General features: G+C 41.9%; 1 protein-coding gene across 4 annotated transcripts in view; it reads left to right on the plus strand.

Annotated features, from left to right (window-relative positions):
• The window catches only part of LOC101686597 (nuclear autoantigenic sperm protein), a 42473-nt gene that overhangs the window by 18813 nt on the left and 6013 nt on the right, over window positions 1-17647 (plus strand). For 2 of the 4 annotated variants that reach the window (XM_045064449.1, XM_045064451.1), the window contains exons 3-7: window positions 4362-4412; window positions 6675-6785; window positions 10290-10370; window positions 11826-11935; window positions 12627-13640. In XM_045064449.1, the coding sequence (XP_044920384.1) occupies window positions 4362-4412; window positions 6675-6785; window positions 10290-10370; window positions 11826-11935; window positions 12627-13640 (1367 nt within the window). The remainder of the gene's footprint in view (window positions 1-4361; window positions 4413-6674; window positions 6786-10289; window positions 10371-11825; window positions 11936-12626; window positions 13641-17647) is intronic. The other 2 variants (XM_045064452.1, XM_045064453.1) reach the window with 2 other exon arrangements.

Genomic DNA, 17647 nt, shown 5'->3' on the forward strand with positions numbered 1-17647 from the left:
CAGCAGCTTAACTGATTAAGCCACCCAGGCATCCCAAGGATTTTTTTTAAATTAACATGTAATATTATTTGTTTCAGGGGTACAGGTCTGTGATTCATCAGTCTTACACAATTCACAACGCTCACCATAGCACATACCCTCCCCAGTGTCCATTTCCCAGCCACCGCATCCCTCCCACCCGCTTCCACTCCAGCAGTCCTCAGTTTGTTTCCTGAGATTGAGTCTCTTATGGTTTGTCTCCCTCTCTGGTTTTGTCTTGTTTCATTTTCCCTTCCCTTCCCCTATGGTCCTCTGTCTTGTTTCTCAAATTCCTCATATCAGTGAGATCATATGATATTTGTCTCTCTCTGATTAAGGATTTTTTTTTTAAGATTTTATTTGCCAGAGATCACAACTAGGGAGAGAGGCAGGCAGAGAGAGAGGGGAAAGCAGGCTCCCTGCTGAGCAGAGAGCCTGATGCAGGCCTTGATCCCAGGACCCTGGGACCCAAGCTGAAGGCAGAGGCTTTAACCTACTGAGCCACCCAGACACCCCGCTTAAGGTTTTTTTTTTTAAGATTTTACTTATTCATTTGAGAGAGAGAGTGAGAGCACAAGTGTGAGGCAGAGGGAGAAGCAGACTCCTTGCCAAACAGAGAGCACCACTGGGTCTCTATTCCAGGACCATGAGATAATGACCTGAGTGGGAGGCAGAGGGAGAAGAAGAAGAAGACTCCCTGCCAAGCGTAGAGCCCCCACAAATGCCAAGGATTTAAATGAATACTAAGTACATGGGATCAGTCTATAAAATTCCCAAATAGTAACTGAAATCAACCATGTCTTAAAACTTGTCTAAAACCTACAGTATAACTGTATTATAAAGAAGTAGCAAATACAAGTATATTGTAAATTTTTCTTATTTACCAGTTTTTGGTTTTTTTTTTAAGATTTTTATTTATTTATTTGACAGAGAGAAATCACAAGTAGATGGAGAGGCAGGCAGAGAGAGAGAGAGGGAAGCAGGCTCTCTGCTGAGCAGAGAGCCCGATGCGGGACTCGATCCCAGGACTCCGAGATCATGACCCGAGCCGAAGGCAGCGGCTTAACCCACTGAGCCACCCAGGCGCCCTTATTTACCAGTTTTTAAATATTTTTAGAAAAGATGTATTATAGAGAGGGCGCCACTGGTGGGAGGGACAAAGGCAGAGAGAGAGAGCGAGAGAATCAGAAGCAGACTCCCTGATGAGCCTGGAGCCTGCTTGACCCTGAGATCATGACCCTAGCCAAAATCAAGAGGCCATTGCTCAACTGACTGAGCCACCCAGGCACCCCTATTTTTTTTTTTTTTTAAAGATTTTATTTATTTATTTGACAGAAATCACAAGTAGACGGAGAGGCAGGCAGAGAGAGAGGAGGAAGCAGGCTCCCTGCTGAGCAGAGAGCCCGATGCGGGACTCGATCCCAGGACCCTGAGATCATGACCTGAGCTGAAGGCAGCAGCTTAACCCACTGAGCCACCCAGGCGCCCCCCTATTTTTTTTTTTTAAGATTTTATTTATTTATTTATTTGACAGAGATTATAAGTAGGCAGAGAAGCAGGCAGAGAACGAGAAAAGGAAGCAGGGTCCCCGCTGAGCAGAGAGCCCGATGTGGGGCTCCATCCCAAGACCCTGGGATCCTGACCTGAGCCGAAGGCAGAGGCTTTAACCCACTGAGCCACCCAGGCGCCCCCAGGCACCCCTATTTACCAATTTTCAAAATAGTGCAGTGGTTTCCTATCATTCTCCAAAGATAATGTGTTCTTTGTTTTTGTTTATATCATTGAGAACTCATTGATTTAAATATATTTGAAGTTTTCAGTCTATTGTAGCTATTATTTTTGTTGATGCTCAGATTAACACTTTTTAAAAAATTTTATTTATTGGAGAGAGAGAGAGAGAGAGAGAACGAACACAGGCAGGGGGAGAGGGAGAAGCAGACTCCCTGCCGAGCTGGGAGCCTGACATGGGGCTTGATCCCAGGACCTGGAGATCGTGACCCGAGCTGAAGGCAGATGCCCAACCATCTGAGCCACCCAGACACCCCTCAATTGACACTTCTTTTGATTAGTGGGATTTTATTTAGGCTGTCTCTTGAGTGTGCTTTGTTAATGTTTTTTACATTATTATGAAACATGTTAAATTTATAGAAAAGTTGCAAAAAAGGATACACATATTCTGCCTTTCCCTGGATTCCTTCTATTTGATTTATAATTCTTTTTGAATGACAATAAGTATATATGTCTCTAAGTCATATTAGATAGTCCTTGCTTTCTGACATGAAAGCCAAACTCACCTTTGTACTTCCCCTGCCCAAGCTTAGAATCTATTATTTTTCAATGGAGTCTTGGTTCCTTTTAGTGAGAGACGGATTTTTGGTACCCCCTAGGTATTCAGGGGTAGGGAACTCATTGCGGCTGATTTGGTCAGTATTTCTAGGTGTTTTCAGTAAACACAACTATGAAATTATTTTTTTTTAAGTTTTTTTTTTTTTTTTATTTGAGAGAGAGAGAGAGAAAGCACAGCCAGGGGAGGGGCAGAGAAATGGACTCCCTGCTGAGCAGGGAGCCCAGTTTGGGATTCAGTCCCAGGATTCTGGGATCCTGACCTGAGCCAAAGGCAGACGCTTAACTGGCTGAACCACCCAGGTGCCCTTGAAATGTTTTAAAGATATTTATTAAAACTTCATGGGGGCGCTTGGGTGGCTCAGTGGGTTAAAGCCTCTGCCTTCAGCTCAGGTCATGATGCCAGGGTCCTGGGATCGAGCCCCACATCGGGCTCTCTACTCCGTAGGGAGCCTGTTTCCTCCTCTCTCTCTCCCTCTGCCTGCCTCTCTGCCTACTTGTGATCTCTGTCTGTCAAATAAATAAAAACACTTTTCATGGGTTGCCTGGGTGGCTCAGATTGTGAAGCGTCTGCCTTTGGCTCAGGTCATGATTCCAGGGTGCTAGGATCGAGCCCCTCATCAGGCTCCCATCTCAACGGGAAGCCTGCTTCTCTCCCTCCCACTCCCCCTGCTTGTGTTCCTCTCTCACCGAGTCTTTTGTCAAATAAATAATTAAAATCTTAAAAAAAAAAAAAAACCCACTTCTTGAGGCGCCTGAGTGGCTCAGTAGGTTAAAGCCTCTGCCTTCAGCTCAGGTCATGATCCTAGGGTCCTGGAATCGAGCACTGCATCGGGCTCTCTGCTGAGCAGGAAGCCTGCTTCCCCCCCTCTCTCTGCCTGTCTCTCTGCCTACTTGTGATCACTGTCAAATAAATAAATAAAATCTTAAAAGAAAAAAACCCACTTTAAAAAAAAACTTTTTTTTAACGATTTTTAAAGATTTTATTTATTTATTTGATAGATCACAAGTAGGCAGAGAGGAGGGCCCGATGTGGGGCTCAATCCCAGGACCCTGAGATCATGATCTGAGCTGAAGGCAGAGGCTTAACCCACTGAGCCACCCAGGTGCCCCCCCCACCAAAACTTCAAAACTGAATGTTCTTGGAAGTTTTTCTTTTTTAAAAAGATTTTATTTATTTATTTATTTGACAGAGATCACAAGTAGGCAGAGAGGCAGGCAGAGAGAGAGGAAGGGAAGCAGGCTCCCTGCTGAGCAGAGAGCACGATGCAGGGCTCGATCTGAGGACCCTGGTATTGTGACCTGAGCCGAAGGCAGAGGCTTTAATCCACTGAGCCACCCAGGCGCCCCTCTTTTTTTCTTTAAGAACAAATATTATTTTTATAAGTCAGAGGATGACAATTATATGATCTCTCTGATACGAGGAATTTGAGAAGCAGGGTGGGAGGCCATGGGGGGTAGGGAGGGAAAAAATGAAACAGGGTGGGATTAGGAGGGAGACAAACCATAAGAGACTCTTAATCTCATGACATAAACTGAGGGTTGCTGGGGGGTGGGATAGGGTGGCTGGGTTATGGACACTGGGGAGGGGATGTACTATGGTGAGTGCTGTGAAATGTGTAAGCCTGATTCACAGACCTGTACCCCTGGGGCAAATAATGCATTATATGTTAATTAAAAAAAGAGAAACGTTATTTTTAATGAGTTTAATGGAATGTGAGGTTTTTAAGGAATGCACATGCTGCATTATAACATACCTCACTCTTTTCCACCTGATCATAAACTCAAAACTAGGATGTAACCATCTTGTTCACTGTACTATGTATCTTTTGCCTAACAAATAGGCATTTAACAGATATTTGAATGAATGAAGATAACATTTGATTATGTAGGTAAATCAGTATTTTTAAGATCTTAGGGGTTTATATTTTTCTTTATTTAATTTCCATGCTTAAAGTAGCCTTCGTTTTTAATTTTTTCCCCTTAATTTTTCATTACAGGATTGAAGAAGATGCTCCTGCTCCTTCTACCTCTGCAAATAAAGTTGAGAGGTAAGATTATTTACAGAGTACAGTTAGATTTATGTCTGGAACATAAACTAAGAACTATATAATTTAAGGGCAATATTACTTTTATTTATTAAAGATCTTATTTGTTTGATAGAGCACAAGCAGGGAAGCAGTGGGCGGATGGGAGGAAGAAGCAGACTCCCTGCTGAGCAGGGATCCTGATGTGAGTCTTGATCCCAGGATCCTGGGATCATGACTTGAGCCAAAGCCAGACATTTGACTAACTTGAGCCACCCAGGTGCCCCAAAGGGCAGTATTATTTTTAATAGATAACAGTTAAGACCGAATATTAAGATACTTGTATGTAATTTAAAGTGTGGAATCCTGATAATGATGTCTTCAGGTTTTTCACATTTGATTAAAATACTAGACTTGAAAGTTAGTTCTGCTCCTTACTTATTACATGCCTGGCAAATGCTAACCTGTTCTTTCTTTGAATACTTCTACTGACTTAGATCTCTATTTTAGAAGGTTGCCACTTTCAATTTTATGTTATTCTAGTTTAAAAGTTTTAAATTTTATATTGGGCCCACATCTACTTCTGCATAAACTTCCTTGTCTTGATATGACTGTGGTTCTTAACCAGAGGTAAGCTTAAATGGTTGTCCGAACTATTTGGATGCTTATTCAAAAGGTAGATTTATGGGTTGCATCTCTAGAGATTTTATTTGTTAAGCTTAAGATAGAATTCAGGCTTGTGTGTTTTTTAGAAAAAACTTCCTGATAATTCCTAAGTTCACTTAGGTTGACAATCACTGTTTTTATTTTTATTTTTAAAAAAGATTTTATTTATTTATTTGACAGAGATCACAAGTAGGCAGAGAGGCAGGCAGAGAGAGAGAGAGAGGAGGAAGCAGGCTCCCTGCCGAGCAGAGAGCCCGATGCGGAACTCGATCCCAGGACCCTGAGATCATGACCTGAGCCGAAGGCAGAGGCTTTAATCCACTGAGCCACCCAAGCGCCCCTATGGTTTTCAATCTTACATTTAGAGAGTCTATACTCCAGGAATGCCTGGGTGGCTTAGTTGGTTAAGTGTGTCTTTGGCTCAGGTCATAATCCCAGGGTCCTGGGATGGAGGCCTGTATTGAGCTCCTTGCTCTGTGAGGAGCCTGCTTCACCCTCTCTCCCTCCTGGATCCCTCTGCTTCCTTGCTTGTGCTCTCTTCCTCATTTTTCTCTCTCTCTGACAAACAAAGAAACATAAATAAATATTAAAGTCTGTAATTCATTTGAAGTTAATTTTTGTATGTGCCGTGATAATAAGGTTGAGGTTTACTTTTTTGCAAGTGGATATCCAATTATTCCTGCACCAGTTGTTCAGGAGATCATTCTTTCTTCATTGAATTGTCTTGGTACCTTTGTCAAAATTTCAAGTGGTCGTATGTGTGGATCTGTTTTTCTATTCTGTTTTTCTACTCTATTCCATTTCATCTATTTGTGTTTATGTCAGTTCCACATTGTCTTGATATTGAGATCACTGTCTTTGCTGTCTACCTAAATGTTTCTTTTTTTATCCTTTTTTTTTTAAGACTTTATTTCTTTTTTTTTTTTAAAGATTTTATTTATTTATTTGACAGAGAGAGATCACAGTAGGAGAGAGGAAGGGAAGCAGGCCCCCTGCTGAGCAGAGAGCCCGATGTGGGACTCGATCCCAGGACCCTGAGATCATGACCTGAGCCGAAGGCAGCGGCTTAACCCACTGAGCCACCCAGGCGCCCCTATCTAAATGTTTCTTTTTTCTTTTTTTTTTTAAAGATTTTATTTATTTATTTGACAGACAGAGATCACAAGTAGGCAGAGAGGCAGGCAGAGAGAGAGAGAGAGAGGGAAGCAGGCTCCCTGCGGAGCAGAGAGCCCGATGCGGGGCTCGATCCCAGGACCCTGAGATCATGACCCGAGCCGAAGGCAGCAGCCCAAACCACTGAGCCACCCAGGCGCCACCCTAAATGTTTCTTGATGTATTTTTCTTAGAAGCAGTACAACTTGCTGTGTGTAATAAAAGGTTCTTTCATGATTTTTTTTGTTTGTTACTTGCAAATATTTATAGTAGCATACGATATAAGCTCTTGAATGTTGCTTTATGATTTCTTTTGCTTTTATAGTGATAAAGTGAGTTGGCTAAGCCTGCTGGAGAGTGTGCTCAAAGGTTTAAAGAAGTTAAAGTACAATGGTTTAAATGTAACAGGTATTCAGAATATGTTGATTTTAAGAAGTATTTGACATTTGAAATATTTTTTTCTTGCAGTCTGGATGTGGATAATGAAGCTAAGAAACTGTTGGGTTTAGGACAGAAACATCTGGTGATGGGGGATATTCCAGCAGCTGTCAATGCATTCCAGGAAGCAGCTAGTCTTTTGTAAGTACTGTGTTTTGCTAGGTTGTGCTACATTGTGTTTGTTAAAAGGTTGTCTTATGGTGGGGACGGAGTTTTAAAAAATTTGATATTTTTCATGTACAGGTGTATTTCCATCACTAACAATAAGACTTGAATATTACTGAGCAATCTCTTTCATTTTTTTCCCTGAGTAAGGTAGTTTGTTTCCCAGTCACCATTAATTGGAGTGACCAACTCTTACTTTGTTCTGGGACTTTTTTTAGTAGGCCCTACTCCCAGCGTGGAGCCCAGCATGGAGCCCAGTATGGGGCTCAAACTCACAACCAGGAGATCAAGACCTGACCTGAGATCAATGGTTGTACGCTTGACTGACTGAGCACCCAGGTGCCCAGGTGCCTCTGTTCTGGAACTTTTCTAATTTTAACACTGGAAGCTCTATGTCTGGAGAAACTCCTGAAAGTCCCAAGTAAGCCAAGATGGTTGGCCACCCTAGCACTAATGCTGACTGTTAGCACATCTTTTTTTTTTTTTTTTTTAAAGATTTTTATTTATTTATTTGACAGAGATCACAAGTAGGCAAAGAGGCAGGCAGAGGAAGAGGGAGAAGCAGGCTCTCCACTGAGCAGGGAGCCTGATGGGGGACTTGACCCCAGGATCCTGGGATCATGACCTGAGCTGAAGGTAGCTGCTTAGTGACTGAACCACCCAGGTGCCCCTGAAGAAATCCCTTTTATAAGAAATGCTTATTAGTGGGCGCCTGGGTGGCTCAGTGGGTTAAGCCTTTGCCTTCAGCTCAGGTCATGGTCCCAGGGTTCTGGGATCGAGCCCCACATCGGGCTCTCTGCTCTGCGGGGAGCCTGCTTCCTCCTCTCTCTCTGCCTGCCTCTCTGCCTACTTGTGATCTCTGTCTGTCAAATAAATAAATAATCTTAAAAAAGAAATGCTTATTAGTAAAACTAGATTTCAGGTTCACCATGATTAAAAGCTTCTAGCTTCTTCATTCCTTCTTATTCAGTCAGTCAGGGTGCTGTCAATTCATTCTTCTAGCCTCACTCCCTTCCCCAACATGTAGACTAGAATCTTATTCCTGGATGTCTGCGTTAATCTCGTTTAATTCCTGAGCTCTGGCTTCTTAGTTTGTCATCATCTGGGCCAGAGGAACTGAGGCTCTGATATCCTGTGGTATGTTATGAGTAGGGGGCAAATTTGATCTGATGCTAAGTTGGTATTTTTATAATAAAAACGTATGATTAATTTACAGTGTAAACTGCTGTAATTGAAGTTTTAAAAAATAAGCACAAATAAACATCCTTCTTAGCTTATTTTTTTTTTTAAAGATTTTATTTATTTATTTGACAGACAGAGATCACAAGTAGGCAGAGAGGCATTCAGAGAGAGGTGGAAGCAGGCTCCCTGCTGAGCAGAGAGCCCGACGTGGGGCTCGATCCAGGACCCTGGGATCATGACTTGAGCCGAAAGCAGAGGCTTTAACTCACTGAGCCACCCAGGCGCCCCCTTAGCTTATTTTCTTACCAGATAATCTAGAGATCAGTATTTTCACTCTCCTGCCTTTAAGGATATTTAGGGGGAAAATTTGACATGCAGTATTCTAATCTAGTAGATTATACGTTTTTTTTCTTAAAGATTTTTTTAATTTAACAGACAGAGATCACAAGTAGCCAGAGAAGCAGGCAGAGAGAGGAGGAAGCAGGTTCCCCCACGGAGCAGAGAGCCTGGTACTCCTTTCCAGGACCCCGGGATCATGACCTGAGCTGAAGGCAGAGGCTTTAACCTACTGAGCCACTCAGGCGCCCCCCTAGTAGATTATACTTAAACATGACCCTCATAATACTTTGTGATTAGTTTCTCTAGTTACTCTCCCTAGGCTGTAAAGGCCATTAGGTGGCCTGACTTTTTTTTTTTTTTTTTTAAAGATTTTATTTGAGAGAGAGAATGAGAGAGAGAAAAGCATGAGAAGTGGGAGGGTCTGCGAGAGAAGCAGACTCCCTGCAGAGTGGGGAGCCTGATGAGGGACTTGATCCCGGGACTCTAGGATCATGACCTGAGCCAGAGGCAGTCGCCCAACCAACTGAGCCACCCAGGCGTCCCTGACTTTGAGTGACTTCTGCTAGTCCTTCCTTCATGAAAACTAGTCTCCTTACTCTATGTAAAGTACCTCCTCCTTTTCATTTATCACACTTGTGATTTGTTTTCCTTTCCCTCTTCCCTGTCTAGGTATTAATAGCTAAAACTTACGTATAGTGCTATTTATATTTCTAAGCGTTGTTTTAAATACTTTAATAGGCATTATTAAATCAATTCTTAGATCTTTGAACAGTTCTCAACATTTCTGTTTATAGATGAGAAAACTAAGGCACTGAGTCTAAGGTTTCTACAGCTAGTCAATTAAGGTCTAGAGGTGGGATTTGAACCCAGGCAATCTGACTCCAGAGAATAAGCTCCTATCTTTAATAACATGATGTCTTTCCATATACCTTATTCATTCTTTAAGGCTCTGCCAAAAGTCCTTTAACTGTTCATTCTGTCCCATACTGACACAGCAGGCAGAGGAGACAGAGGGAGAGGCAGAGCCCCTGCTGAGCAGGGAGCCCCATGTAGGGTGATCCCGGGATGCAGGGATCATGACCTGAGCCAAAGGCGGCAGAGGTTTCATGACTGAGCCACCCATGTGCCCTGACACTCATCTTATAGCAGGAGAAATACCTATTAATGTAGTTTGGCTCTCAGATTATATACTATAACTGCAGCAAGTTGATGTCACTTGAAACATACAGAGAGAAAGACCAGGCAATCTATTAATTTCGTACATGTATGGGTGCACATACGCACTTTTTTTTTTTAAAGTTGGCATCGTGTTCAGCTTGGAGCCTAATGTGGCGCTATGTTTGCTTGTTCATTTTTTTTAAAAGGTTTTATTTATTGACTGAGAGCATTCAAGTGTAGGCAGAGCAGTAGGGAGAGGGGAGGCAGGCTCCTGCTGAGCAGAGAGCGGGGTGTGGGGCTCCATCCCATCCTCCATGACCCCTGGGATCATGACCTGAGCCATAGGCAGCCACCGAGGTGCCCCTTGTTTTTATTTATTTATTTGAGAGAGAGAGAGAGAACGAGTGGGAGGAGGGGCAGAGGGAGAGGACAAGCAGATTTCCTGCTTAGGGCAGAACCTGATATAGGGCTCAATCCCAGGACCCTGAGATCATGACCTGAGCTGAAGGCAGATGACTCAGCCAACCAGGTACCCCACGCAGTGTGGGGCTGATGAACTGATGGCCCTGAGATGAAGACCTGAGCTGAGATCAAGAGTTGGAACCTTAAGTCACCCACGCGCCCCATACATTGTTTTTTAAAGTCCCTTTGAATTTGACTTGAAAGCAAGAGGAGGGGGGAGTATTGGTTTCCTAAAATGATGTGTCACTGAAGAAATGTCATTTTTTAATTTACAGAACTAGAAATAAGTATTTTAGACTAGATGTCAGTTCAGATCTTAGATATTTGTTCTCTTTGTAGAGGTAAGAAGTATGGAGAGACAGCTAATGAGTGTGGAGAAGCCTTCTTTTTCTATGGGAAATCACTTCTGGAGTTGGCAAGGTATGTTTTTCAAGCCACAGGTTTTTTTGTTTTTTGTTTTTTTGGTTAAAGATTATTTGAGAGAGAGCGAGTGGAGGAGGATTGGTGGAGGGAGAGGAGGAGAGTCCTTAAGGCCGACACTCCCCATTGAGGTTGGAGCCCGTTGTGGGGCTCCATCTCACAACCCTGAGATCATAGCCTGAGCTGAAATCAGTAGTCTGCCAGGTACCCCACGCAGTGTGGGGCTGATGAACTGATGGCCCTGAGATGAAGACCTGAGCTGAGATCAAGAGTTGGAACCTTAAGTCACCCACGCGCCCCATACATTGTTTTTTAAAGTCCCTTTGAATTTGACTTGAAAGCAAGAGGAGGGGGGAGTATTGGTTTCCTAAAATGATGTGTCACTGAAGAAATGTCATTTTTTAATTTACAGAACTAGAAATAAGTATTTTAGACTAGATGTCAGTTCAGATCTTAGATATTTGTTCTCTTTGTAGAGGTAAGAAGTATGGAGAGACAGCTAGACTGAGCCACCCGGGTGCCCCTCAAACCACTGTTTTTAAGTGGGATGTTTTATATCACATTATGGTCTATTTAAAAACTTAAGTTTCTTTGTTTGTCAAGGTTATTTACTAGCTTTGGGATTTCATATGAGCTGGGTGAGACTGGTTTTACTAAGAAAGGGGTTTAGAAGACACATGAAATACTGATGGAAGTTTTGGAAGGCACTTGATACAGAGTAAACTTAGGCTTGGGTTTTGACTTTTGGGGGCTTTAGAAGCAGAGATCTTTTCTGTTAGTGAATAATCATAATTTATTTTTGGACCATAAAGTCCAGTATAGAGAGAGAACATTAAAAGCACTCTAAGCACAAAACAGTCATCCTAAATAAGGACTGAATGAAGGGTAATTCGAAAACACTACTATATGAAAATGTCTCATAAAAAAAACTAGTAGTCCTCCCTTCTAGAAAGTTGTTGCATATTTTCCACTGAAGTTTATTAACCAGAATAAAATATATTAAGGGTATACAAACTAGCAAATGTTATATGGTTCATTTAATCTCAGTTCTGGTAAGTTTTCTAATTTTGTAGGTCATCCTGATTGGTCACAAGTCTTGCCAGAATGTTTTAAAGCAAACTAAAGAAATAGGGGTAGATGTGAAGTTTGGGAGATATTTTGGCCCTATGGTAAAGCAAATACATATTATTGATCTTGTTCTTTTGACAAGAGTCATTGGTGCTTTTTGGGTGGTGGGATGAAGGGTATGCTTTTTTCTTTCTTGAAGTGCTTTTACTGCCTTAATTTATATTAGTTTTGATCATTGCCTTTCTTCCATGAATAAAGTTTGTATTCTCTACACTTGATTGCTTTTCTGTTTCTTTTATAATTTCTGTCTTAAATAATTTCTGTCTTAGAAAACCTGTTAGGTTCTAACCATCATACCTTTAGTGCTTTCTCCTTTTGTTCTTCCAGAATGGAGAATGGTGTGTTGGGAAATGCCCTAGAAGGTGTGCATGTGGAAGAGGAGGAAGGAGAAAAAACAGAAGACGAATCTCTGGTAGAAAATAATGATAACATAGATGGTATGTGGAGTTGCATGTGATGTTCAGGAGATGCGACGTATATTTCTTGTGTACAAGTGATGGGACTAGGGCTCTCCCTGTCCTGGATGGTCTCTCCTAAGTTGCTTGGGGTGATACCTGCATCTGGTGGAGACTACAGTGGAGACAGCCAATTACTGAAACTGACAGGGTTTTATAAAAGGAAAAGTTAATTTCCCCAATAAATGTGGTTATTTAAATTGATATTTTAAATACATAACAACCTTAAATAATTTTAGATGCAAATTTTAAAAGTCTGCAGCTCAGTTATTTTAACAGCAGTGCTTTTGGAGTCTTTTTACATTTTTTGTATCTAAGAAAATTAAATTTAAATTCTAAATGGAGTTTGGCTGTTTTACATATTAGATGGAGGTTTATAATGTTTGGAGGAGAGCATAAAGCTTGGCATCTCTTAACCTAACTGATATTCAGAATGCTCAAGTAAAACAGTATCTCATTTAAGGAGCTTGGGTTTCTTTTGCTGTAAGTTGCTCTGCTATCTGGGACTTTTCCCTTTGCTTTTTCTCAAGGGGGCAGATAATTTTTAGGCCATCTGCTAAAATTTAAGCCAGGCTGTTTGAGGGTTTAAAGGGAATGTATTTTTAGTTTCCATTTATGCCTTAATCACTAAATTCGAAGACATGTTTATGCTTCATGTTCTTTAACCATGTAGAGGAAGCAAGGGAAGAGTTGAGAGAACAGGTTTATGACGCCATGGGAGAAAAAGAAGAAGCAAAAAAACCAGAAGGCCAGTCTCTGGTAAAGCCTGAAATTGATAAAGAGCAGGAGACTGAAATGGAGAAGGGTGGAAGAGAAGACATGGATATAAGTGAGCCTGCAGAGGAACTACGGGAAAAAGTTGAATCCACTTCAGATCAGTTAACTGAAACCACTGAGGCAAAAGAAATAGCAGCACCAGAAGGACTGAATGAAGTCAAGGTCACTTCTGGGAAGCCAGAACAGGAATTACCAGATGCTGGGGAAGGAGAATCAGTTTGTGGAACTGACATCCAAGAAGAATCCAGAGAAAAAGGAGGTCAGGAGAAGCAGGGAGAAGTAATTGTGAGCATAGAGGAGAAGCCAAAAGAAGCCTCAGGAGAGCAGCCTGTTACGACTCTTGAAAAGCAGGGTACTGCAGTGGAGGCAGAAGCAGAGCCTATAGATTCAGCAGTAAAGCCAGTGGATGTGGGTGGGGAAGAGCCAAAGGAACAGGTAGCTGCCTCTGAAAATGAGCCAGGAAAGGGTGTGTTTGAGCAGCTGGTAGGGCAAGAAATGCCTCCTACTGGAGAGTCGCCAGAGGTGACAGTAGAGGCTGCAGAGGCCTCAGCTGCAGAAGCTGGGTCCGAAGTGTCTGAGAAGCCTGGGCAGGAGGCCACAGTTCTCCCTAAGGATGGTTCAGTCAATGGACTGTCAGCTGCAGGAGGTGAGACTCCTGTTGAACAACAGACTAATGCAGAAGGACTGACTGAAAGAAAAGATGGCTCAGAACTAGAGGAGAAGGTCAGGGCAGAGTTGGTTCCTAGCCAGGAGGAGACCAAGCTGCCCATAGAAGAGTCTGAGGCAGCTGGAGATGGGGTTGAGACCAAGGTAGCCCGGGGGGCTACTGAGAAGTCCTCTGAAGACAAAGTTAAGATAGCTGCTAATGAAGAAACACAAGACAGAGAAGAACAGATGAAAGAGGGTGAAGGTAATCGGGATATGCAAGAGCTGCAGTGGGTGGAGTACATTTCTGGATTTGACTCACTAATCATGGGTAAAAGTCAGCCTTCCATTCAGGATTTTCCGTCTGCCTTTGGATTAGGAAAGGGCTAAATGAAAGTGGGGAAAGTTTAAGAAGATTGTGATAAGTTGAGCAAGTTAAATCAAAAGCAAGTCTTCAGCTGGCTTATAAACTAACGCTTTTTACTAACTGCAAAATAGGGCTTCTCTGTGGTTTCTGAGACTTGGCTAGCTATCAGTAACTCGTACCATACTAGCCAATAGAGGTGGATGGGGGCTGGTGGGGTAGGTAGGGAAACAGTGGGCCAGGCTGGCAGAGAATGCTGAATGGATGTTCACTTGCATGCCTCTGGATTATTTAATATACTGTTCACATGGTTCCTCTTCTCTGCTTTAGGAAGCAGGATTAGAGCAGTAGAATCCAGTGAATTGGTACACTTAAGCAGGCATGCCATTTAAATGAAGGCCATTAACCATAGTGAAAGAATTCTGGTGACCCTCTTCTACTTATAGTCTTCAGGAAGTGTTTTGAGGCTTATTTACATTCGTTTTAAATTAGCCCCCTCCAAAAGATAACAAAAAATCTTAACTATTAGCCCTCTTGCTGCTTTCCCCCCATTTCATGCTCGCTTTGGCTGCTAAACTGAAGTTTTTGTTACTTAGAACATTATAAAGTGTGGATGCTTTGCATAGTATTATTGGTCTAATTTTGGTTCAATTCCATCAAGATGTATAAGCCTCTAATTAGCAATTACATAATTGGCACGTCTGACTTGAGTTGTACTGTAATTTGAGGATTCTGCTGTCTGTAAGGCTCATCTAATGTTGGTATTAATAACCACAGGTATATTCCAGTTAATGGTTACCACTTCATGTAATTGACAGACTAAGGGTTCTGTTTAGTTTTAGATTGTCAAAGACCCACTATCAGTATTTGCAGCTCATTCTGGTAAACTATATTCTACCTATGTGCATGTCGTTGCACTCCAGCCAGCACAGGCATGGTAACCAGAAGTGAACTGGTTAAATGGTAGCACCATTGGGCTGCTTGTTGGGTTTTAGGAGTTCTTTATGGAAAAAGCACAGAACTGAATTCTTTAATTTTTAAAAAACTACCATGTCTTAATCTTTAGTGATAGTGATTAAAGATAAAAAGTTCTGCTGGCTCTTATAAGTTGGACTTTGAATAACAAGCTACAGTAGAGAGGTCCTAGTTCTATTCAACTGGATCATAAGCAGCATTGTTATAGCTCTCCCACGTACATTATTTTTTATTCCAAAATACTATGTAGTAGGTAGTATTACTCCACTTACAGCCATGAGGAAATAGAGGCTTAGGGGGTTATGTTACTTTTTCAGGGTCAAACACCATAAGTCATAGTACTAGACTCAAACCAAATCTGATAAGAATGTAAGTTCTTCCCGAGCCTACCTCACAGTGAGGAAGGTGACTTTATATCTTCTCCCTTAACCCACCTTTTATCAGTAACTTTCTGGTCACTACTGATTGATTGACTGACTGACTGACTTATTTATTTGAGAGAGAGTGAGTGAGGCCGGGAGAAACAAGCAGCCTCTGCTCAGCACAGAGCCTGACTAGCAGCCTCTGCTCAGCACAGAGCCTGACAAGGGGCTTGATCTCATGACCCTGGGATCACAACCTGAGCTGAAATCAAGTCAGACTCTTAAACTGCGCCACCCAGGCGCCCCTCTGGTCACTCTTTTTAAAGTACTTATAAAAGCCTAGGGGTGGGGCACTTGGGTGGCTCAGTTGGTTGGGCAACTGCCTTTCGGCTCAGGTCATGATTCTGGAGTCCCAGGATCGAGTCCCACATCGGGCTCCCTGCTCAGGGAGTCTGCTTCTCCCTCTGACCTCTCATTTCTCATGGTCTCTCTCTCAAATAAATAAATAAAATCTTAAAAAAAAAAACAAAAAAGCCCTAGGGATCATCAGTTGCATTTTTTTTTTAGTATGTGCCATGGGTACCATGCTACTCAAAAGAAGGTACAGTTTTCCATATTTTACAAATGAAGAAATGGCAGAAAGACCTTAAGTAATTTGCCACTAAGAGGAGGACTGAGGTAACCCAAACCTCTGGTTCTAAGGCCTAAACTTTGACTCTCTGTGCTCTATTCCTCTATATGTGGCAGCATTAGCCTGCAAAGCGTCTTACATTTGGTTTTCTCTCTCTCTCCTTTTTAAAAAAATCTTATTTTTTAAAAAAGATTTTATTTGACAGAGAGGGAATGTAAGCAGGGGGAGAGGGAGATGCTTCCTGTTGAGCAGGCTTGATCCCAGGAGCCCGGGATCATGACCTGAGCTGAAAGTAGACGCTTACCGACTGAGCCATCCAGGCACGCCTAAATTTTATTTTTAAGAACTCTACACCCAATGCAGGGCTCAAACCCACAATCCCGAGATCAAGAGTCACATGTTCGGAGCACCTGGGTGGCTCAGTCTGGGTTAAGCCTCTGCCTTCAGCTCAGGTCATGATCTCAGGGTCCTGGGATCAAGTCTCACATTGGGCTCTCTGGTTGGCGGGAAGCCTGCTTCCCCCTCTCTCTGCCTGCCTCTTTGACTACTTGTGATCTCTTTGTCAAATAAATAAATAAAAAGAAAGAGTCACATGCTCTACTGACTCAGCCAGTCAGGCACCCCAGAGGTTTTCTCTTACAACACCAGTGCTCTAACCCCTGAGCTATGGAGCCGAGGTTTTCTCTTAAAATCCCATTTCCTACCATCTCTTAGGCCATCCATAGCCCTAATAAAGATAAGTGGTCTGATTGGTAAGTGAACAGTTTTTAAATTGTAGGCACAGAGCTTGGCCATGCTTAGACAGACTATACTGGTCAGTCTGTAGTGTTACCTGACTTAACCCTGTTAAGTGCTAGAATATCCAGAGAATCAGCAGAGATTGTCTTTTTTCTTTAAGAGGAGTTTTTCTTCTTTGTGCTATTCTATGCCCTTAACTTTTGAATAGGCTACAAATCAGAGAAATGATATAAAACTGTTCCCCTTTTTCCAAAGGATGATAATAGGCATGATACAAAGAAGATTCCATTTTCAAAGAAGCTTGGAAAGTATTTTAACAGATCACTGCACGCAGGATATCAGGGCATTCCCATTAATACCTGGGTATAGGTTACTAGGTTGGAAAGTGTTTTTTAAAGTAATGGCTTCCTCATTAACTTCACTTTTTCTTCACCCTTCCATGAAGGTAGTATAGATTTCTCAAGGGAAACCAGTATTTTCCTCAGATTATCGTAAGAATTTTAATTTAAAAATTTGATTTAATAAAACTCAGGTTTTATGGCAAATTAGATGTTACCTGGCATTCTGGTATGCGTAGGAACAGATACCAGATAATTTAAGAATACAGAATAACAATACATGTTTTGTCAATTTTTCCTACAATCAGGAAGGTAAAATGTTTGTTTCATAGATTCACCCGTCTTGAGAATTATTGAGAATGGGCCTCATTGTCAAAGTTAATAAACCAGCAATTAGTTTGACAAAGTACTAAGTATACAGATAACTTGGAAATTTGGGTACAGAGAGATACTTGTGTATGATGGTGGGTATTTATTTTAGAAGCACTAAATTACATGGTTAACGGGAAAAGTGAGTCATTTGATAAAAACCGTTATAGAGGTCAATTAACTTCTATAGAGGTCAATTAACTTCTAACTGATTCTTAGAGGATTTTCTTTTTTTTTTTTTAAAGTAATGTCTACACGCAGCTTGGGGCTAGAACTTGCAACACTGAGATGAAGAATTGTGTGCTCCACCAACCGAGCCAGCCAGGCGCCCCTCTTACAGGACTTTAGATTGTCTTAGCTCATTTTATAATGTTTAGGAATTTTCTGTGCCTGTGCCCATTCTAAAGCAGTATTGCTGAATATAAAAAGTCTTAGAGTGACTTAATGGCTCTGAGGCCCAATTGCATATTTATGTTCCTATCATAGCTTATCAGG

Source organism: Mustela putorius, unplaced genomic scaffold (genome assembly GCF_011764305.1).
Source record: "Mustela putorius furo isolate JIRA1106 unplaced genomic scaffold, ASM1176430v1.1 tig00003853_pilon_pilon_pilon, whole genome shotgun sequence".
Classification (NCBI taxonomy): Eukaryota; Metazoa; Chordata; class Mammalia; order Carnivora; family Mustelidae; genus Mustela; species Mustela putorius.